Here is a 22,924-nt window from a genome sequence, read left to right as displayed (position 1 = left end):
CTAGGATGAACACGGCGTGGTAACTCGCCGAACAGTACAACCGAGAACATCCGTCGATGAACAGGTCCCGCTGTAGCTAGCAGCCAGGTGTAGGATGGTCAGTCCCGTATAGTATGTAGTAATTCTCCTTGTATAGTATATAGTATTTCTCTCCGTATAGTATGTAATAGTATCTCTTCATATAGTATGTAGTATATTTGTATAGACTCGTGAATGAACTGACTCTTGTGTGATTCCTTGTACTAGGAATAGTAAATAGTATCTCCTAAACTATACCTATTATAGTTACTAGTAATGTATGTATAGGACTGAATGAAGGTGTGCCTTTGCTACCCAAAGGTACTGAACTGACTAATAGAACTTCTATGTCTACATATGTATACATAATATGTAACTAATATTTAGACGACATTCGGACAAATAACCGATACCCTAAGGCCACATCCAAACAAGGAAAATGAATTAAAGCAAGTTAGCAGTCCTAAGTCCTTTAAACATTACTTACATAACTATAAAATTTTATTTGATTAAAAGAAAATTTGTTCATAATATATATATATATATATATATATATATATATATATATATATATGGCATAATGTTATATAGTAACTGTTATTGAACTCACTAAGCGTCACCTCTTATCCCTCTCAGTGTTTAATTATTGTAGGTGATAAGCATCCTGTATAGTTATGTACTGTTAGAAGATGTAGAATAGATAATGTTATAAATTTTTTATTAGTGTATAAATTCCTGGGAAATTATGTAATATATAAAACTTTGTAAAAACCTCGTTAGTCGGTTTGTATCCAGTCTTTTGTAATAAGACCATATATGTAAAATATGTTTATGAATATGCATGTAGCATTTTTGGAATAATATTGTAAAATTTAGAAAGGGGTTCTTTCAAAAAAGGCAGGAGCTTTGCATGGTTATGAGATGTTTGCGTCCAGATCTATGTTTGGATGCATTAGTTTGGTGTATGGTTGGCTTGTGGACCAAGATCTAGGTCCTTAAGAGTTAGGGTTTGAGTAAAATCCTTTAAGCAAGGGTATTAATGGGTAAAGTTGGAAACTTTCCCCTTCTAAGGTCATTTCTAGAGTGTATTCGAAGTTTGGAGTTAGGATCTGAAGTATAGGGGCTTAATCCATTAAGATAGCCCAAACAGACTAAGGGACTCGCCGAGTCTAGGGAGGAACTCGACGAGTCGAAGTGAGTTGTCCCGTTTTCTGTATGGAGGAACTCGGCGAGTTGATTCGTTAAATCGTGACCATGAGTAGCCTGGGAACTCGGCGAGTCAGGGGTTGACTCGACGAGTTGGATCGTGATTTCAGGATTCTGATTCTTAGAACTCGACGAGTTGATGGGGCAACTTGGCGAGTTGAGTCAACTCGGAGCGTTGACTTTTACCGTTGACTTTGACTTTGACCAAGATTGACTTAGTTTGACTTTTGAGGGCATTTTGGTCTAAGTGTTATTTTGGTGCTGATAGCTCGGGGAGCCGAAGGAGCAGCAGTCCAGGAATTGTCGGTTAGCAGCCAGAGGAGTATCAGCAGGACTTCAGCAGTGCGAGGTGAGTCTCCTCACTGTTTGTATGGGTCTAAGGCACCAATGTCAGCCCATTTAGTTTATGTATGGTAGGAAGACCCGGGGGTTAGCCCTAGGCACTATATATGAAAGGCCAGGGGGTGGCTCCTGGCACACAGTATGCTATTATGTATGATAGGAAGACCCGGGGGTTAGCCCTAGGCAATATGCATGAAAGACCAGGAGGTGGCTCCTGGCACACTGTATGCTCATTAGCTAAGTAGAGTAGTATGTATGCTAATTGTCTTTGTGATACTTGCAAGGAAGACCAGGAAGCGGCTCTTGGCACTTGTATGTAAGACCCAGGGGGTGGCCCCCGACTTGGCAAGAAAGACCACGTGGCGGCCCGTGGCATAACAGCAAGACTATGTGCGGCACATAACACCTTATTTGGTATATGATTGATATGTATGGCTCACAGTATGTATGTCATGTATGGCCCAGTTGATATGTATGGTATGTGGTATTTGGGGAACTCACTAAGCTTCGTGCTTACGGTTTACAGTTTTGGTTTCAGGTACCTTCAGCTTTCGGATAAGGAGCTCGGGACGATCGCATCGCATTCACCCTTATTATTCTGCATTACGTGATCTTTGGGATTAGACTCTGATATTTATTTTAAATGAAATGTTTTCAATGTTTGGGGCAAAGTTACTAAGTGTTTTCTTATATTACAAATGAAATTTTTGGTCTTGAATTTTGGGATCTTACACTTTGCCATGGTTAATTATTAAAGAATGGTTTGGTTGTTGGTTCAATTCGTGGAAGACGGTTCTTAGCAGTTGCAGCAGTTGTTGGATTTATCTGTCGTTTGAGGTGAGTCTCCCTTTGTAGAATTCGTGGGTCGAAGGCACCAAGGCCGACCCATTAGTTATGATTTTACCTGATGATTATCTTTGTGATAATGATCAGGTGTACATGTACCGTTTGATGATTCTGTGAATTATGTATGATACTATATGGTAGTGGTAGGGGTGAAATAGACCCAGTATCTGGTTGAGATAGACCGAAGGGGCAGGTCGAGCACCCAGATATGCTCGGCAGTATCCGGTTGAGATAGACCGAAGGGGCATGTCGAGCACCCAGATATGCACGGCAGTATCCAGTTAAGATAGACCGAATTGGCATGTCGAGCAACCAGATATGTTCGGCAGTCCAATTGAGATAGACCGAAGGGGCAGGCCAACACCCGGATAGGTGAGCATTTTGAGTATTAGTTTGAGAGAGTGACTTGGAGGATTCGGGACGATTCTTGAGGAAAATAAGGATAGGTGTGGAAGGTAGTATTGGGCCCGTACTATTGAAAGCACATGATCCATACTCGAATCGAGGAGAGTCCTGGAGAATCTAGGAAGCTTGTGGGAGGATGATTCTTGGGTATGTTTTGCTCATTTGCGTGATGTATTTCAGTTTGGTGATGAGCACTCAGGAAGGAGGTTCTGGTTTGGTTTCGGCTCAGTTTGGTGATGAGTACTCAGGAAGGCGGTTCTGGTTTCAATGGAAAGATGAACACGGAGCTGTTGGAGATTCAACCTCAAGAAATTAAGTTCATATGTAAGCTGATTGTTCCCTCGGTATTTTTTTTTCTGGAATTAATATTCACAACATCAACTACAATGATGAATCAAAAGAGTAAACTTTTTTAATGGTTTATGATGAAAACAACAATAGTGTGGGTCATCAATCATACAAATGTCAGTGAAGACAACTACAACAGTTATTGGTGGCAAAAATTAGGTCTTGTCAAATATTTTACACATTTTTGAAGAAACATCATCTTGTAGTAATTCATGATTTTTTTAAAAAGTTAAAACCAACAAATTTATGACTTTGTTTCACTAAAAGTGATCATACTGATAGTTTCACTACATTCAATTGTAATTGGAATTCATATAAATTGTTACAAGGAATCAAAGAGAGTGATGAACTTGTTATAGATGGAACAATAACAACTTTTAAATATAGGATGGTGAAATTGTTCTTGAATTGATTTGTCATTTGATTGAGTTCGAGTCTTGAGCAATCAAGACCTAGAATTAAATCAGAAGGTTAAATTGGTCATTGTTATCATTCAGCATAACACAACATAGGTGAAAACAGCGAAATAAATATGTGGGCGAATGGGTTAATCGGCTTTCTTCATCTCCAATATTCAGATTCAGATGGATGTTATGTCGTCACTCCTTCAGCAAACTGTTTGTCGGAGATATCTCTTCCCACTTTTTCTCTATTCAGATGAACAAATTCACAAAAAGCAAAAGAAAAATTATTTTGTTTGCATCTTTTGATGTTTGCTATGCTTCTCAAATCCACTCCTAATTTTTTTGCTTTTCGTGAATTTGTTCATCTTCATTCTAAACCCTAGACAATTTAAGAACTCATCATGTTTATTATAGTAGCCTTGGGTTATTGATTCATGGTAATAAAAGTATATGTATGCACACAGGGCTTACGTATGATACACATGAACCAGTGTTAAAAAGATGTATTTGAGCAGCATGGAGAATTAATTGAAGGTACTCACATGATCACAACTCACTAGCTTCTATGTTTGTATGATCTTTTATAAAAAGTTTTAACTTCCATGATTGATTGCATTGCAGTTAAGGTTATATGCGATCACAAGAGTGGGAAATCAAAAGGATATGGATTTGTGCATTTTGTTTCTGAGGAGTCTGCCACCAAAGCCTTAGCAGAAATGCATGGTCAGGTAAAAAAAACACATTAGAATCATACACAAAAACCTTTTCTTCAAATGTAACCAAAACATAATTTCAATTTCATATTCATTTATTGGTTTGTAATTCTTCTTTTCAGCTACTGGATGGTAGAAATATTCAGATCAATTATGCAAACAAGAAATAACATCAACAATGTCAGGTCTGGTGTTTGACATGAATTAACTTCCTTAGTTAGAGATCAAGTGCAGTTTTTTTTGTTACCAATTAAAGCTTTGAATGTTATACGTAAACTTTTGTATGTTGGTTGTAAAAGTGTGTTTCTTAAGAATAGAAATTGATTCAAATTTCAAAGTAAACAGGTGTTTTGTTTCTTACTAATCCGACACAATTACCCAAAATAAAACTTATACATGAGTAATAATGGCTGAATAAGTGATTATATTTGTATGAGTCAAATGTTCTATACAACAGATATGCCATTGTAGATTGAATGTTGCGATATCTTAAATACGCGTTTCATTACACATATACTGTAAAAACACAAATCGGATCAAGATAAACCAAATTTACAAACACATATTCCTCCTAAAGACAAAAAGAAAAACGACATTTGATCGCTAATACATGATGATAAAAGTTGAGAAACCCTAACGCTGTCATGTTTCAATGAAACGCTATTCAAGAGCTGGTGAATTTTGTCACCGCTTTTGTGCCTTCCGACACGGCGTGCTTGGCCAATTCACCGGGAAGTACAAGCCTCACGGCGGTTTGAATTTCCCTTGACGTGATCGTCGGCTTCTTGTTGTACCTCGCAAGCCTCGAACTCTCCTGGGCGAGCTTCTCAAATATATCGTTGATGAAACTGTTCATGATTCCCATGGCTTTGCTTGAGATTCCGATATCAGGATGCACCTGTTTCAACACCTTGAAGATGTAAATCTTGTAGGTTTCGACGCTCTTCTTGGATCTCTTCTTTTTCTTGTCTCCGGCGGCAGCGCCTGCTTCCTTAGGCAATTTCTTCCCGGCCTTTGGCTTCTTCTCCGCTGGCGCTTTCTCGGCCACGGCTTTCTTTTCTTCCGCTGGTTTCTTCTCGGCGGGCTTCTTCTCTGCCTTGGGAGCCATCAGATTTTTGGGAGATTGAGAAAGAAAACGAAAATTCTAGGGTTTCAAATTTGGGGGAATTCGATTGATTGCGTTTGTTGAAGAAATAGTTTCGCACGGAGGTTATATAAGACAGATAAATGCGATTGTATTGGAGGCTTGGCTGTCACGCGGATGGATGACATGGCATGAAAAGGAGACAACACTGAACGGTTGTGATGATCGTTTATTAAAATTTAAACAAAAATGGCTGATTGGCCGTATCAATTTTTTTAATATAAATAAAATAAAACTACAAAGATGCCCTGATGCCCATATGGATCGTATCCTCTAGCCTTTGTATTTTTTGTCCGAAGGTGTTCACTTCAGCGATCATTTATTGACAAGTTATCATTTTATTCTAGAGGTATTGTTTTGGATCCTCGAATTATGTGGCATACCCTCTCAAAATTTCAACTCGGTCTCGGAGATCATCAGTTTTGTGGCGAATTGGAGGCGTTGCCTAAGAAAACATAAGATATTCATTGCTATTATTTATGCGTGTAGAAAGGAATAAATTACAAGATTTTCTATAAACTTAGTTGATTTTTTCAATTTTGATAATTTTTTATTTATTTTTTTTTTATAAGATTTTCTATAAACCGTTCAACCCAATTACCCCTTAAATTTTTATTTATTTTTTTTTTCAATTTTAACATAAATTAGTTTATTTTTTCAATTTTGATAATTTTTTTTCCAAATTGAACATCACCTTGAATAAGCCCAATTTTTCACCGCCTCCCCTAAATCCCAAAAAGCATTGGCGTGTGTCATTTTTAGCAAGATCGTCAAAGATATGGAAGTCGACTTCGACATGACTGTTAGATAAAATTGTTTTTGAGTGTCTTCGGGCACATCATGCTCTGGATTTTCTGCTAACTATCCATATTGATGACCTTGGTCAACATATGTTTCATGTGGAGTACCGAACTATCCTTTGTTACCACCTCATGATTCCTCTATTCCCAATTGACGATATATGTCTAGTTTGCCGCAATGCATGTTTTGACAACTTTGGGGAACATGCGGTTCATTCTAGAGAGCTCTCTGGTTTCAAGTACAGACATGATGTGGTTATGGATGTTCTCTTTGATGCTTGTCGGCGGGTTGGTATTTCTGCGAAGAAAAAAGCGTCAGTTAACTTTTTGACGGACCCTCTATGATGGAAGATCCACACTTAGACCGACTAACATTTTGGTCTTTAGATGGGTAGGAGGGACGCACGTGTGTGTGGATCTTACTGTGGTCTCTCCTCTCGTTGGTTTGAGGAGCGGGAGTTTCACAACAGGGCATGCCGCTTTGAAAACCGTTGCGTGCAAAGTGGCAAAACACGAGAATGCATATATAGAAAATCAACTAGTGTTTGCATTTGATATATTTGATTTTCTCGCACCAGAGGCGGTGAAACTCATCAACAGAGTCCAACGGGTCATGCATTCTAATGTCATATATCTTAGATCCACAGATGTTGTTTTCAAAAAAATTAGTTTTGTCATTCAGAAAGGGCTAGCGGCGCAGCTTGTTATCCGTTTGCCTTCCATCGACATATTTTGAACTATATTATTCACAATGAAATGGATCGGTGTATATATATATATATATATATATATATAACTTGGGGTTTTTTTCAAACCGATTTGACCCGGTTCGTATAGGATCGGTTTTTTCCGGTCTAAAGGTAATCCGTTTCGAATCGTGTGACTTGATACAAACCGGTTTAAAAACCGATCCCGTATGTGAAAGAAAACCGGTTTGCCCACCTTTATTCATATTTCATAGATGCAGGAGGCCTGCAGGGTGGACGCTGAATGGTTGAAATACCCATCTTTGCCCTCTACAATCGCATATGTCCTTTCTCCTTCCATCACAGCATATCAGCCAACCCTCACCATCATCTCCGGCGACAGCACCCAACGACTCCCGTCAGCAACCCTTACTATCATCGCCTCTGTAATCGTCTCCTAATTCGTTCTATTTCTTGCTATTTCAGGTGATTCTTATTAGCTTAATGTGCTCTTTAATTAGCTTTTCCCTACTATGCTCTGTTTCCGTATTTTTCGTCGGTAAATTGAAACACAGGACGATTTCAGTGGTTAATTAGGGTTTTCTTCGAAATTTCAACTGGTTTTGGTAAATAATGGATCAAATCAGAGCTAGTATTACTCTATCATAGTTTTTAGTGTGTGTTTCGTGGTTCTTACATTGACTGGAGTTTTGGTATGATTGCAATTTCTGATTCCCAGACCGGGCTTTTGATATATCTATCTGATTATGTTTGAATTTTCGATGGAAAGATGAACACGGAGTTGTTGGAGATTCAACCTCAAGAAATTAAGTTCATATGTAAGCTGATTGTTCCCTCTGTATTTTATTTCCGGAATTAATATTCAGGACATCAACTGCAATGATGAATCAAAAGAGTAAACTTTTTTAATGGTCTATGATGAAAACCACAATATTGTGGGTCAATCATACAGATGTCAGTGAAGACAACTATAGCAGTTATTGGTGGCAAAAATTAGGTCTTCTCAAATCTTTTTGAAGAAACATCATCTTGTAGTAATTCATGGTCTTTCCAAAAGTTAGAACCAACAAATTTATGACTTTTTTTCACTAAAGTGATCATACTCATAGTTTCACTACATTCAATTGTAATTGGAATTCATATAACAAATTTATGACTTTTTTTCACTAAAGTGATCATACTCATAGTTTCACTACATTCAATTGTAATGGGAATTCATATAATTTGTTACAAGGAATCAAAGAGAGTGATGAACTTATTATATAGATGGAGCAATGACAACTTTTAAATGTAGTATGGTGAAATTGTTCTTGAATTGACTTGTCATTTGTTTGAGTTTAAGTCTTAAGCAATAAAGCCGAAGGTTAAAATGGTCATTGTCATCATCAAGCATAACACATACATATTGTTGAAAACAGCAAAACAAATATGTGGGCAAATGGGGTTTTTCGGCTTTCTTCATCTCCAATATTCAGATTCAGATGGATGTTATGTCGTCACTCCTCCAGCAAACTGTTTGTCGGAGGTATCTCTTCCCACTTTTTCTCTATTCAGATGAACAAATTCACAAAAAGCAAAAGAAAAATTATTTTGTTTGCATCTTTTGATGTTTGCTATGCTTCTCAAATCCACTCCTAATTTTTTTGCTTTTCGTGAATTTGTTCATCTTCATTCTAAACCCTAGACAATTTAAGAACTCATCATGTTTATTATAGTAGCCTTGGGTTATTGATTCATGGTAATAAAAGTATATGTATGCACACAGGGCTTTCGTATGATACACATGAACCAGTGTTAAAACATGTATTTGAGCAGCATGGAGAATTAATTGAAGGTACTCACATGATCACAACTCACTAGCTGCTGTGTGTCTGTCTGATCTTCTTATAAAAAGTTTTAACTTCCATGATTGATTGCATTGCAGTTAAGGTTATATGCGATCACAAGAGTGGGAAATCAAAAGGATATGGATTTGTGCATTTTGTTTCTGAGGAGTCTGCCACCAAAGCCTTAGCAGAAATGCATGGTCAGGTAAAAAAAAACATTAGAATCATAAACAAAAACATTTTCTTCAAATGTAACCAAAACATCATTTCATATTCATTTTATTGGTTTGTAATGCTTCTTTTCAGCTACTGGATGGTAGAAATATTCGGATCAATTATGCAAACAAGAAATAACATCAACAATGTCAGGTCTGGTGTTTGACATGAATTAACTTCCTTAGTTAGAGATCAAGTGCAGTTATGTTGGTTGTAAAAGTGTGTTTCTTAAGAACTGAAATTGATTCAAACTTCAAAGTAAACAGGTGTTTTGTTTCTTACTAATCCGACCCAATTACCCAAAACAAACTTATACATGAGTAATAATGGCTGAATGAGTGATGATATTTGTATGAGTCAAATGTTCTATACAAAAGATATGCCATTATAGATTGAATGTTGCGATATCTTAAATTCGCATTTCATTACACAGATAATGTAAAAACACAAATCGGATCAAGATAATCCAAATTTACAAACTTATATTCCTCCTAGAGACAAAAAGAAAAACGACATTTGATCGCTAATACATGATGATAAAAGTTGAGAAACCCTAACGCTGCCATGTTTCAATGAAACGCTATTCAAGAGCTGGTGAATTTTGTCACCGCTTTTGTGCCTTCCGACACGGCGTGCTTGGCCAATTCACCGGGAAGTACAAGCCTCACGGCGGTTTGAATTTCCCTTGACGTGATCGTCGGCTTCTTGTTGTACCTTGCAAGCCTCGAACTCTCCTGGGCGAGCTTCTCAAATATATCGTTGATGAAACTGTTCATGATTCCCATGGCTTTGCTTGAGATTCCGATATCAGGATGCACCTGTTTCAACACCTTGAATATGTAAATCTTGTAGGTCTCGACGCTCTTCTTGGATCTCTTCTTTTTCTTGTCTCCGGCGGCAGCGCCTGCTTCTTTAGGCAATTTCTTCCCGGCCTTTGGCTTCTTCTCCGCTGGTGCTTTCTCGGCCACGGCCTTCTTTTCTTCCGCTGGTTTCTTCTCGGCGGGCTTCTTCTCTGCCTTGGGAGCCATCAGATTTTTGTTGGGAGATTGGGAACGAAAACGAAAATTCTAGGGTTTGAAATTTGGGGGAATTCGATTGATTGCGTTTGTTGAAGAAATAGTTTCGCACGGAGGTTATATAAGACAGATAAATGCGATTCTATTGGAGGCTGGGGCTCTCACGCGGATGGATGACATGGCATGGAAAGGAGACAACAATGAACGGTTGTGATGCCTTGGGTTATCAGTTTGTCGATTGAAGCGCGGGGTGTTGGATCTTTTCGTAGTCGGAGTCCGACAGTCAAAGTGATGATCGTTTATTAAAAAATTTAAACAAAAATGGTTGTATCAACTTTTTTAAAATAAAATAAATTAAAACTACAAAGACGCCCTGACGCCTAGGGATGAGCATATGAACCAGAGAACCGGTCGGAACCGAAACCCGATGAAACTAGTAGGGTCGGGACGGATACTATATTATTGTCGATTTTGGAACCGGTCATTGGAACCGGCCCAAAACCGGGAACCGAACCGGACAAGCTTTTAAAAAAAAACCCACGTCTTTTGGACTTCCAAATTAGACCTCAAAAAAAAAATGTGGCATGTCTCGTTAATGGAACCCTACCCGGTCATCATCTCAAATCGATCAAGTAGATTGGTCGACATCTCCATATGTCGTTAATTGCCTACCGAGTCCTTGATTATTTGATCATCAATTAGATTGTTCAACCACCGGGTCATCATCTCAATTCTCAAGTCGACATCTTCATATTTTGCTTCCATCATCATGTGCTCTTCATCTTAAATCAACATCTATTATCCACCGATCCACCATCATTTATCATCTTCTAGATCTCAACCATCAATAAGCAATGTTAAAAGGTGGAAAAAGTAGTCTACAACCATCAACTTCTCAACAATCACTTTCAATAATTCGAACTATGGATGCTCATGAAGATCAAGTAAGATTATACATTTGTATTTCATGTTTTAAGTTCCATTTAACAATATACTTTGTAGTTTGTAGACATGCATGCAAGATTTTTGTTAGACTAGTTTGTAGTATGAATGTAAGATTGTGAAAACTAAGAATTTGTTTAGTTATATAATTAATGTATGATATTAACAATGTAGGATTTGAATGAGTTACCAAATGTACTTTGTAGTTTGTAGACATGCATGCAAGATTTTTGTTAGATTTGTTTGTAGTATGAATGTAAGATTGTCAAAACTAAGAATTTGTTTAGTTATATAATTAATGTATGATATTGACAATATATGATTTGAATGGGTTACCAAGTGTACCATCATCAAGATACCGAAACTCGGATGTTCATGATGCCAATAATTAAGATGGTAATCCGGTTAATTGGATTTGAAAATACATTGATGACCAAGTAAGATTAGCAATATTTATGTCTTTAGCATTCTGTCCAAATTGTGAAAGTTGCATAACTCACTCAATTTAAGTTGTATTGACTTTAATCTTTTTCCTATATGTTGTTTAGGTTTTGTAGATAAGTTTAGACTATAAAAACGTTTGATTTAGTTAAAAATTGAATTAGTTACAAACCCCGCAATGAAGCATATCAAATCAGATTTTTTTTTAATATTTCAACAATTAAACGTGATATGACTTTTTTGTTCAAATGTGCATAACTCGCTCATTTAAGTTGTATTGACCTGAATCTTTTTCCTACATGTTGTTTAGTTTTTTTAGATAAGTTTAGACTATAAAAACGTTTGATTTAGTTATAATTGAATGAGTTGCAATCCCCGAAATGAAGCATATCAAATCAGAATTTTTATTTTGTTTCAGCAATTAAACGTAATATGATTTTTTTTGTTCAAATGTGCATAACTCATTCATTTTAAGTTGTATTGACCTGATTCTTTTTCCTACATGTTGTTCATGTTTTGTAGCTAATTTTAGACTATAAAAACGTTTGATTTAGTTAAAAATTAAATGACTTACAAAGCCCGCAAAAAAACATATCAAATCTTACTTTTCTTGTTTCAATATCAATTTAACAATGTATTAATTATATGTTTTATTTTGAGAATATAGGGTTATGGAGAAGATTCAGAAGAAGGTTATATAGAAGAAACACTGGCATGGCATGTTATACCAAGTGACGAATCACACCAAGAAGATGAGCCACTAGAACAACAACCATAAAAAAACAAAAATTTGCAACCCCATAAAAACGAAGACAACCAACAAAACCAACACAAACAAAAAAACCACCACTACCATAAAAGCGAACACAACAAAAATACCCAACAAAACCAAAACCCAAGAACAAAAAAATGACTCAAAAGGAGTTAAAGGACCGGATTAACCCAACCAGACGAGGTGAGGGTAGAGATAATTGTACCGCTCCTATTTGGGATTACTTCGAGATAGAGTGGATAAAGGAGGAAGATAGAATTGAAAGAAAGTGGGTCGAATGTAATTATTGTTTAACATTACTAGTCGCGAATGCAAACTGGAATGGGACAACTTCAATAAACAAGCATTTTATTTGCTGCAAGTTAAATCCGGACAACAAACTGAATGAAGATGATGACAAACAACAAATGTTGTCATTTACGAAAGCTCTTAATGGTGAGGGCCATGTATACACATGGAAACATGATGATACGAGGATCCAACTTGTCGTGCTAGGCCTTTTCACCATTGGGGAACTACCCTTTAAATTCATTGAAAACGAGACCTTCATAGAATTTGTAAACGCCATCAATGGTAGGGTGAAATTGCCTTCAAGGCATAAATCTCTCATGATGTTGTGTCCTTCTATTTAATGGATAAGCATAAGTTGTACAGACATTTGAGCAACCCCAAAACAGCCATCCACTTGACAACCGACACGTGGACATCCTCGTGTCAATAGATAAATTATATGGTTGTCACGACCCATTTCATTACCGAAGATTTTGTCATGCACAAAAGGGTAGTCAACTTTAGAGAGGTTGATACTCACAAAGCTGAAGACATGGCCCGAGAGTTGCTAAATTGCATAAATGAGTGGGACATGAAGAATGTAATGACGATGACCGTTGATAATACCAAGACGAATGACGCGGTAATCAACATCATTGTGAAAGAACTTTCGGGTATTTACGAAAATGGCAAACATTTTCACATTAGGTGTATGACTCATATCATAAACCTAGTTGTGAAAATGGGGTTAAAACACGAAGTTTACCATCTAAAAAGCATACATGATGCGGTGAAATACATTAGAGACTCCCTGCAACGGATCAAGACCTTTAAACAAACCATGAAGGATGCGGTTGTAGAAACTCAAAGGTTTTTGTGTGGTGAAACTCCAACAGGGTGGAACTCTACATTTTAATTGCTAAGATGTAACATCCCAATAATACGGTCCAAAATTTTCATTTTAACTTAATAGTAAAACCACAATTATCAACCCATTTCCTCAAAACATAAGTTATAATATCTCAAAAATTGTTATCAAAGTTTCAAAACATCAGAGTAAACATCCCAGGCTAAAACATTTTGGTGTGTGCAATGCAGTCATCCCGAGCTCTTCTCTTTGCAACTGGAAGTACCTGAAACCCAAACTGAAAACTGTAAGCACGAAGCTTAGTGGGTCTCCCCAATCTACCACATACCATACACGTAATCACATACCGCAAACATTGGGCCTAGCCCGCTACCTCGGGCCCCGCCCGACATCGGACGCATCCGGCATCAGGCCCCGCCCGACATCGAGCTCTGCTCGGTATACATATATGTTTCTACCAGGCCCCGCCTGTCTTTGGGCCCTGCCCGCTATACACATGCAAACATATAATCATAATCAAGCTAGTACATAATAAGCAACACAACACTATAACTGTTAGTCTCAAGGCCCCACCTATCTTGGGCCCCGCCCCTACTATGCCACTAAAGAGACATGAAACCCCATCCATACTCAGCTAGTGATGAGATACGGGCCCCCGCCCACACTCATCTCCCTACCAGGCACATACAAGTATCACAAAGACAACAAGTATAACTAAACATGCATCCCTTCCTCGGGTACCACCCGACATCGAACCGTAGTTCGGAACATACATGTAAACCTTCCTCGGCCCCGCCCGACATCGGACCGAAATCCGGAAGCATAAAAACTACATCGGGCTAACCCCAACATCGGATCTAAATCCGGTATACACTAACATACATAAACGGGCCGACATTGGTGCCTTATACCCGTTCCTATAGGAGAAAACTCACCTCACAAGTTGACTGTAAAATCCTGCGAATAACCCCTCGTTACTAGCTGGCAGATCCCCGAACTGCTGATCTCTCGAATCCCCGAGCTACCATTACCCAAAATAACAATTAGTCCAAACCAATAATTCTCCTTAGGGTAGAATGACCATTTGACCTCTAGTCCAACTTGGTCCATAACCAAGGCCCAAAACCATAATACAAAAGGCCCAACACTAGGTAGGCTTCTCAAGCCCACTAATGGCCTAATTTTCTAAATTGGTCCCAAACCCTCTAACGGGCCTTACCCTAAGCCCATACATATTCTTGGTCCAAATTATCTGACTTCTGATGGCCGACTAAGGCCTAAAGACCCAAAATCCAAAGCATGGCCCAATCCAAGGCCCAAAACATGCCAAGCTCATATATGATAAGTACGTGGGGCGTACTCCTCTGTACGCTAAGCGTACAAGTTGTATGGTATGTACGATGCGCGTACATGCATGTACGCCCATTGTACTCTATTGTTAAGTCACTTTTCCCATTAAGTGCTTAATACTCCATTCCACTGGCCATAAACACAGATACGGGTCCTATTCAACGTCTTAATCAATAAAGTCACTGGCTTGGTGACTTAACATGACCCTAATAAGCCCAAACTCCAACATGGCATTCTATTCTCATAAAAATGATCTTAACTCATGCATGAACCCAATAAGACATCCAAGATGGCAACTTTCTGCCATAGGGACAACGACGTCTTGGAGATCTGACTCGTCGTCACCACCAGCACCATCGCCAGCGGCACCGCCAATGCCGACGGGAGACTCGTGTGTATCCCTGAATCCTTGGCCAAAGATAGGAGGGGGAAGAGCTTCTACAAGGTCAACTTCGCGAACTTGAATGTCACCCTCAAACAGAACCTGAAGAGCCCTCTCCAGGGATATGATCTCCTCCCCACCTGGAAATAAAAACAGCAACGGTTAACCAAAATGCCGTTTTCAATGCATTTTGCTAAAAGGGGGGAGGGGGAGGATAAGGTAAAAAGAGTGTTATACCTTATTTCTCGACAAAGAACTCATGCGTTTTCCCACGAGTTCTCCAAGCGGTGCTCATTCCACCGGCAACCAAGTAGCAGTCGAGCCAACCCTCGCCGTTGATGCTGATCTTCTCCAAGGCGTCGGCTAACTCCTTATCAGCACCAAAAAGCACGGGAGCATGGTCCACATACGCCTTAACCCTCGAGTAGCCAAGCACCACTAGATCATTATTCACCCACAATAACTTTTCTTGCAAATTCTTCTTTGGACTTATGGCCGTGAATAAGAATAGGGACTTCCCGCCGGCGAGAAAGGGTTCGAGTCCCGGATTGGGTAGAAGTGTTGAAGAGGTGCTTGAATGCCAGAACCCTCGGTTGACGACCTATGGCATAGCAAAGAAGTTCAAAGGCCACTATCTTGTTGATACCGATAGGGGTCAACTCTCTTACCGAAAACCCGTACTCCTGGATGATCAAGTTGAAGAAATCAGTGGTAGGCAGGCACAAACCTGCCTCAAACAGGGCGATTGGGATCCCGAATTTACCCTGACGAGGACTGTACAAAGAAGCATAAGGGGAATGGATCTGCACTCCATGTTCAGAAACAAACCCGAACCAGAATTGAAAAGATTCATACTCTTCATCAGTGAGATTCCTCCCTAAAGTGAGAGAAGTAGACATGGAAAGATTTGGAGGATAAAATGAAAAGGTTTCTTTCGAAAAGAAGTGTAAAGAAAGTAAGGTAGCAGGTGGGGAAGATGCGCCAGGGAAGGCAGAGACTTAAATACAAAGAAAGGGGCAGCGAACCGTCTTTATGATGAAACCACCGATCAATGACAATTTCGCCCTGCCATCAGCATAAGCTATCAATAGCAGTCCACCACGTATTTGTGAGTAGACCAGAACAACTTAGCTACGTCACGAACGCAGAGGCCTACTAGTTTAAGGGACTGGTTAACGTTACCTAACGAGCACGTTAAGTGTAACGGAAAATGTAACATAAACGTTACTACCTTAGCTAAGCACGACATTGGTCTAAGCGAGCCTAGGTCAGGGCAGCAACTCATCTCTCATCACGTGGTAAGAACATTCCATGAGATATTCTCATTCGCTCACAGCCAATGAGAAGGCAACAAATAACCCTGGTAACGCCCAGAAATGACGTCACCTGAGAGTTAGTTAACGTGAATAGCTCTCCCAGTAAGAGGAGGCCACGTTTCATGCTCACGAGGCACGATCCCCATGATCCGTTAGTAATAGGTACAAAATGATCTCTTCCGCCTCAAGGAAGGGATCCATCTTCTCCCTCAGAAAAATCACCCTCAGAATTACTATCTCTCTCAGAAAAACTAACTTGATCATCGGAGCGACGTTCCGGGAGAACACACGGTCGTCCTTTAACGATCCTTTTGTGGTTGTGTTCTCAGGCAAGCATCAAAGTCAGGTCTATTGTTTAGCGGCCAAACCATCTGCAAACATGTCACAACAATATATATATATATATATATATATATATATATATATATATATATATATATATATATATATATATATATATATTAATGGTAAAATATTTCAAATAAAAACAATAATTTTTTTGAACCGACAAACCTAATCTACTCCTAAGCTAACACTTAATTTCACATATGTCCACAACGAGATGTGAACTTTCTGACTGACCCATTGGAAGGAAGATCAACACTTAGACCAACTGATGTTTTAGTATTTGGATGGGCTAGAGGAAAACATGCATGCGTGGATCTAACAGAGGTTTCCCATATTGTGGGCTAGGGGAGTGGGGTTTTCACTGTGGGGCAAGCTGCTTTAAAAGCTACATCAAGCAAAGTGGCAAAACATGAGAAACATTGCATGGAAAATCAACACACGTTTATACCCTTTGCATTTGATAATTTCGGTTTCCTTGCACCAGAAGATGTGGAGCTACTCAATAGAGTCCAACGGGTCATGCATAGTAATGTTATGACTCCAAGATCTATAAATGTTGTTTTTAAAAGAACTAGCTTTGCCATCCAAGAAGGGGTTGCGACACAACTTGTTGCTCGTTTATCCAATACGTATATGTAACACTTTCTTCTTTATTAAAAAATAAAAAAGTGAAATTATCTAAATAAAAGACAATATTTGATACCGCTAGCCTATAAGCCATTTATTAAAAAAAATGATAACTCATAGTGAACAAGCTTGTTGTTATTTTAGGATATCCATCAGTTTGAAAGGGTCAAGTATTTTTTGTATTAGTTAATGTTTCATAAAATAATTTTGAGAATATAAGCTAAAGTTTATGTAATAACTTTTTCAAAGTCAAAGCATTTATGTTTATATTGACCACTAGTTGTGAGACCCATGTATTACATGTCTTAATTTACAAAAAAAGTTAAATGGAAAGATCAAAATATTTGAGAACTTTGAATTTATAAGAAAATAAAAAATAATGAATTATTATAATGAAAATATTTTTTATCATTTAAATTTAAACAAATAATTTAAATTAATGAACTTTAATTTTGAGAATTTTAAAATTAAAAGCTAAGTTTATTAATGAAATTGATATTTATTTATTACTACATTTATTGTAATTATTACATTAAAATATTATGTGAAATTTAATAAAATAGAAAATTTGATAAAATGACATGTAGAAAAAAAAATTAATTCAAAATACCATAAAAATTTACAAATTAAGTGAATGTGTAATAAGTGAAAAAAAAAACTTTTATTTATTAAAGAGAATTTTATTTTCTCGTGCCATGATTGTTGGTCTAAATCTGAAAATTGAGGGGGCATTTTGTATTTGATCTAAAATATATATAAGAGTAAATTTTAGAAACTAGTAAGAGAGGAGGGGATCATTTAGTAACTTATGAATTTTCTATAAAACCCGAAACCCTAACTTATTTCTCAGTCTCTGTATCCCTTCCTTTCTCAGCAGTCGCGGCGGCCGTTCTTTGCTCCGAGGTAACCCTGATTTCCACTTTATCCGATAAGCATTCGCAAGAACACCCTCAAAAGTAGATCATAACTGTGGTTATCTGCCGTTTGATTGTCTAATCATTTGATTTTTCGCTAGATAGTGTTATATTCTGATTAGAATCAGTGTTGGAGGTTTTCGAAACTATTTTTTTTCGACTGGATCGTGTATTGATTCGTTTATGTTGAATATTGTTTGATCTGATCGTAATGTCTGTCTATAGTTTGAACATAATTTGATCTCCAATTCATGTCTGATTATAGTAATACGATAGTTTGATCTCATCGCAATGTATGTATACAGCTCATTTTTTGTACAGGAAAAAAATATTTGCTAATATCATACGCCGAGTGTTAGTTTTATGCGAGCTGATTTCAAAGGCCTGAATTTTCGCTGTCGATATAGTACCTCAAAATTTTATGAAAACCTTCAGAAATGATGTATTATTATTTGTGATACATGTTAACAAACTATTTTTTGACTTATCTATGCCCTAAGAAGACTAGTTTCTGATTACATAATAGACTTTTCTGCTCTTGACTTGAATATTTTCTGGAATTTGTTTGTATACATCATATTACTAAGATGAAATTAGCTTTGTTCTAGCTTTAAACAACGACACAATTGTAAGTAGATTGCATGTAGTCACTGCTTTATCTGAATGCCTCAAAGGCTAGTGCTTATAAGATCACAATAAGTTGCAGATATTGTTGCATTCGTTTATATAATTATGTATTGTTGGTGTTCCATTCTTGCAGCATCTTGATTTTGTGAGGATGGTGAGAGTTAGCGTGTTGAATGATGCTCTCAAGAGCATGTACAATGCTGAGAAAAGGGGGAAGAGACAGGTCATGATCAGGCCTTCTTCAAAAGTTATCATCAAGTTCCTTATGGTTATGCAAAAGCATGGTTTGCTCTTATCTCTCTTTTCTTTCAACAATTCCAATCATCTTATTTGCAAATGACATTTTTACCCTTAAAACCTTGCAGGCTATATCGGTGAGTTTGAGTATGTTGATGACCATAGATCAGGAAAGATTGTGGTTGAACTCAATGGTCGCTTGAACAAATGTGGCGTCATCAGTCCCCGATTTGATGTTGGTGTCAAAGAAATTGAGCCATGGACTGCTAGACTTCTTCCTTCAAGACAGGTTTGATTTTATTTTTTCAAGGGCATTTTTGTCATTTTACACAAATGAGAGATAAAGAGAAAATCATCTCACACTTTTTTTTTCTAGTACCGCTTTTGTCTTGTCAACAGTGGTCATGTCAATATACAATGGCAATCTGTTATGTCATGTCAAACACAGTGCGAACTGTTTATAATTATTTTTTCTCTTAATTAATAAATAAATAAGAAATGTTAAAATGTGCAGTTTGGGTACATTGTTTTGACTACATCTGCTGGAATTATGGACCATGAAGAAGCAAGGAGGAAGAATGTTGGTGGTAAAGTGCTTGGTTTCTTCTACTAAATGTTTGAGATTTTGGGAGGTCAAATGCGTAATTTAGGGTAGAAGAAGTCTTTGAAAGAAATTTGTGTTTGTGTTTTTCGAGATTGGATTTTTGTTAAGGCGAGATCATGGTTTTGGGTTGGAGTTGACGATGTCATGTTGGACATTTTCCATATTTTAGGTTTTTAAATTTTCTGGCATTACCTACCTCTCTTTTGGATCAAGTATTTCTCATTTTTAATTTTTAATGTTACAAGACATTTCTTTTAGTCATGGTATTTTATTATATTATGTGGTAAACTTGAATTTTTCATTTTATTTAAAAAAAAACATAAGTTAAGCTTTTTATAATACAGACATAAATCATTTAACATAATGTATATTTGAAGTATTGACATTAATCAATTAGGCAGTGATAAAAACAATTAAAAGTATTTTTGCCGCTGAAAAAAATTATTATCTTATTATTATCGGCTAACAAAAAGAAGGTAACCTGATGATTCTGTCCGACTTCTAAATCTATAATACTTTCTAGTTTTAGTTAGGTGTTAGTTTGTTTTTTCGGAATCAGGAATCAAAATATATGCAGTCTGCGGATCACATCTGCTAACCTCTGCAACTGAGATTTAGATATACCAGATTTTTTAAACATAAAATAATTACAAAAAAAACTAAAATTTTCAACAACTATAACTTAAGGGATCAAATTAAGCATACAACTAATTCACAAATATAGTTTGAGGTGATCAAAATCCGAACCGATAAAAAATTAGACGATGTGATGATTCGAAGGGCTAAAACTATGTTGGGATTCAATAATCAAAAAATTAAATGAACTTAATTATTAATGTGGTATAAATTATGATAACTGAAAAATAAAACTTCATTAAGATTTTTGATATTATATATATGAACTAATTAATCGATGATATTATTTCCATCCTAAATAATAATAAAAAAAAAGTTACAAGATTTACTTACATTGCACAAAAATAAAATATCTATAAAACTATGTCAAAATTATTTGGATAAATATATTATTTGAATAGAAAAACATGTACATAATAAAAAGGGTAAATGACACTTTAGCCCTATAATGTTTTGGGTTTTGATCGAATCAGTCCCTTAACTTAATTTATTGCTTTTTAAGGGAATAAAATGTATGTTTGACCTGTTTATTTGGTCCCTTAACTTGGAATAACCGGTTCTATCTTCCAAACAATCAATCGAAGATGACGTGGCTTGTAAGTCAAAATTAAAGAACTGTAGAATGGAACATATAAACATACATACACCATTACTGTTTACACACCGACTTATCAACTATCAAGCTTCGATCATCACGTCATGAGTTTAACCCCCCCCCCCCCTCTCTCCACTGGAAATTGTTACAACCGTTTAGCCGCTTTTGTTCTCAGACATGCTGATCTCCCCTGTTTTTGAGCTTTTACCATTTGCATCTGTTCGTAATAAAAGACCTAGAAATTACAACACAAATTGTCTTAATCTTCCTTCAAGCAAATAATAACGCTACTGTTTCGAAGATTTTCTATAAAACACACTTACAGACTTCCCTTGATTTCAAGTTCAAAAGCAAATACAAAAAGAAACATTACAGACACACACACATGCACAAATAATACGAGAATTATGAAGTCGATAGTGCTTCAATACACAAGAAAAACATTACAGACACACCCTACTGGCACCCAATTCACCTCCGACAACCACTATCGGTACAAACTCAAAATCAAACTAAAACAAACCTCATATATGCAATTCAAACCTCAAATCAAAATTACAAATTAGAATATACTTAGCACAAACCTCATATGATCATATATTTGCTTAAAATATGATGAGAAAACTAATCACAAACTAAATGCTTCATCATGGAGTTTGCAAGATTGATGCTGGTCTAAAGGTCGGCGATGGTCAAGAGGCCGAGGAGTGTGGTGGATCCCTACGGACCCTAACACGACCTCATTAAAGATATCTCCTCCTATTGGAGAATTGTGATGCATGGATTGAGAAACAACTTAGAGACCTAAACATCATCGATGATGGTGAACAATCAAGGGAGGCGTCGAAGGCAATCTGCAACCACCGCCGCCAGTCCGACATGAAATGTGGAGGTTTCAAATGTGGCTCCATGTCGTTCGATTCTTTTTTAGGTTTATGGAGGTTGGAGATATAGGAAGTGGAACACATATTTGGATTTGTTGAAGAAACAATTTTGATAGGCGGAGTTGTCGAGGGTGGAGGGAATTTTTCAGGGGAGATAGTGTTCTTTTTGAGATAAGGACGATGGACCCAATCAAAGACAATAACAGAAGATAATAAATGGAGTAATAAGGTGAAAATGAGCTGGAAAACATATTTGATAATTCATTTAACCAGGTGGCAAGGGATAATCGGTTTACCCCTTCATATTTTACGAAATGGCCAAAAAGACCCGATAAAATGGACTTTATTCCCTTAAAAAACAAGAAATTAAGTTAAGAGACTGATTCGACCAAAACCCAAAACATTATAGGGCTACAATGTCATTTACCCTAATAAAAACATAAACATTTTGGTTAATACACAATTAAGATATAAAAAAACAATAAACAAAGTAACAAATAAATACATAAAAAAAAAGAGGAGGAAAAAAGTATACAAAATGAAAAACGACATTAATAATTACAAAAAAATATATTTTCTTTATTAAAAGTTAAATACATATTGTGGAAGAGGTAAAAAATGCTAGAAGATGTTAGAAGACATATGTCCATATCTGCGCCAAGAAGACGACGCGCAAACCTTTTTAGGTCTGCAGTATTCTAAAAAACAAACAGTCTGCGAGACCAAACGTTTGCGCGCTGTCTGCACGGCGCAGACATAAGAGGTCAAGAAGTGTTTTTGCAGAAAAACAAACACCACCTTAAATTAAAATTAGCAGCAAGAGGCTTTTGACAGCTTCTAGTTATTAACAAAAAACTTAATTTTGTAGCTTTTTAGTTTGAGTAAAAATCATTTAACCTAAAAACTAATTCATAAAACGTTTAAGCTTTAAGCAATTTCAAAATTACCCTTAATAAGAGTAACTTGTGTCATTTTAAACATTTCAAAATTTTTGAATATTTTTATCAAATATTTATATAACAAATAAAAGTTACAATTATTAACTACAAGTTTCTAGCTACTAGCTAGTTTTGCTGACAATTTCTCATAAATAAGATAAATTTTGCCAAATCACCTACAT

General features: G+C 36.8%; 4 protein-coding genes and 1 long non-coding RNA gene across 7 annotated transcripts; 2 read left to right on the top strand and 3 right to left on the bottom strand.

Annotated features, from left to right (window-relative positions):
* Positions 1 to 4,726: 4,726 nt before the first annotated feature.
* On the bottom strand, positions 4,727 to 5,489 carry LOC145137270 (histone H2B). The gene has a single exon (XM_079071414.1). It carries the CDS (start codon positions 5,388 to 5,390, stop codon positions 4,947 to 4,949), a length of 444 nt encoding a protein of 147 aa, XP_078927540.1. The 5' UTR covers positions 5,391 to 5,489; the 3' UTR covers positions 4,727 to 4,946.
* Positions 5,490 to 7,168: 1,679 nt separating this feature from the next.
* Positions 7,169 to 9,256, top strand: LOC145137267 (glycine-rich RNA-binding-like protein). Of its 3 annotated transcripts, none has more exons than XM_079071411.1 (6): positions 7,259 to 7,398; positions 7,703 to 7,751; positions 8,352 to 8,458; positions 8,699 to 8,767; positions 8,858 to 8,964; positions 9,066 to 9,256. In XM_079071411.1, exons 3-6 carry the CDS (start codon positions 8,362 to 8,364, stop codon positions 9,111 to 9,113), a joined length of 321 nt encoding a protein of 106 aa, XP_078927537.1. In that variant the 5' UTR covers positions 7,259 to 7,398; positions 7,703 to 7,751; positions 8,352 to 8,361; the 3' UTR covers positions 9,114 to 9,256. The 3 variants fall into 3 exon arrangements, with proteins under 3 accessions (XP_078927536.1, XP_078927537.1, XP_078927538.1); XM_079071412.1 differs by having other exon boundaries at positions 7,261 to 7,398; positions 7,652 to 7,751; XM_079071410.1 differs by lacking the exon at positions 7,703 to 7,751 and having other exon boundaries at positions 7,169 to 7,398.
* Positions 9,257 to 9,339: 83 nt separating this feature from the next.
* On the bottom strand, positions 9,340 to 10,097 carry LOC145137269 (histone H2B). Its single transcript, XM_079071413.1, has one exon. The coding sequence runs from the start codon at positions 10,001 to 10,003 to the stop codon at positions 9,560 to 9,562; it is 444 nt and encodes a 147-aa protein (XP_078927539.1). The 5' UTR covers positions 10,004 to 10,097; the 3' UTR covers positions 9,340 to 9,559.
* Positions 10,098 to 18,100: 8,003 nt separating this feature from the next.
* LOC145138325 (small ribosomal subunit protein uS8) lies at positions 18,101 to 19,946 on the top strand. The gene is made up of 4 exons (XM_079072427.1): positions 18,101 to 18,210; positions 18,982 to 19,132; positions 19,214 to 19,374; positions 19,600 to 19,946. The coding sequence occupies exons 2-4, from the start codon at positions 19,000 to 19,002 to the stop codon at positions 19,696 to 19,698; spliced, it is 393 nt and encodes a 130-aa protein (XP_078928553.1). The 5' UTR covers positions 18,101 to 18,210; positions 18,982 to 18,999; the 3' UTR covers positions 19,699 to 19,946.
* A 995-nt stretch (positions 19,947 to 20,941) lies between these two features.
* LOC145138889 (uncharacterized) lies at positions 20,942 to 22,007 on the bottom strand. Its single transcript, XR_013721774.1, has 2 exons — positions 21,505 to 22,007; positions 20,942 to 21,155 (listed from the first exon to the last, which is right to left on the bottom strand). It is a non-coding gene; the product is annotated as an uncharacterized LOC145138889 (long non-coding RNA).
* Positions 22,008 to 22,924: the final 917 nt, after the last annotated feature.

The sequence above is a fragment of the Lactuca virosa genome, chromosome 9 (assembly GCF_052849685.1).
Source record: "Lactuca virosa cultivar CGN04683 chromosome 9, Lactuca_virosa_CGN04683_v6, whole genome shotgun sequence".
NCBI classification, from domain to species: domain Eukaryota; kingdom Viridiplantae; phylum Streptophyta; class Magnoliopsida; order Asterales; family Asteraceae; genus Lactuca; species Lactuca virosa.
This window is presented reverse-complemented; position numbering and strand designations above follow the sequence as displayed.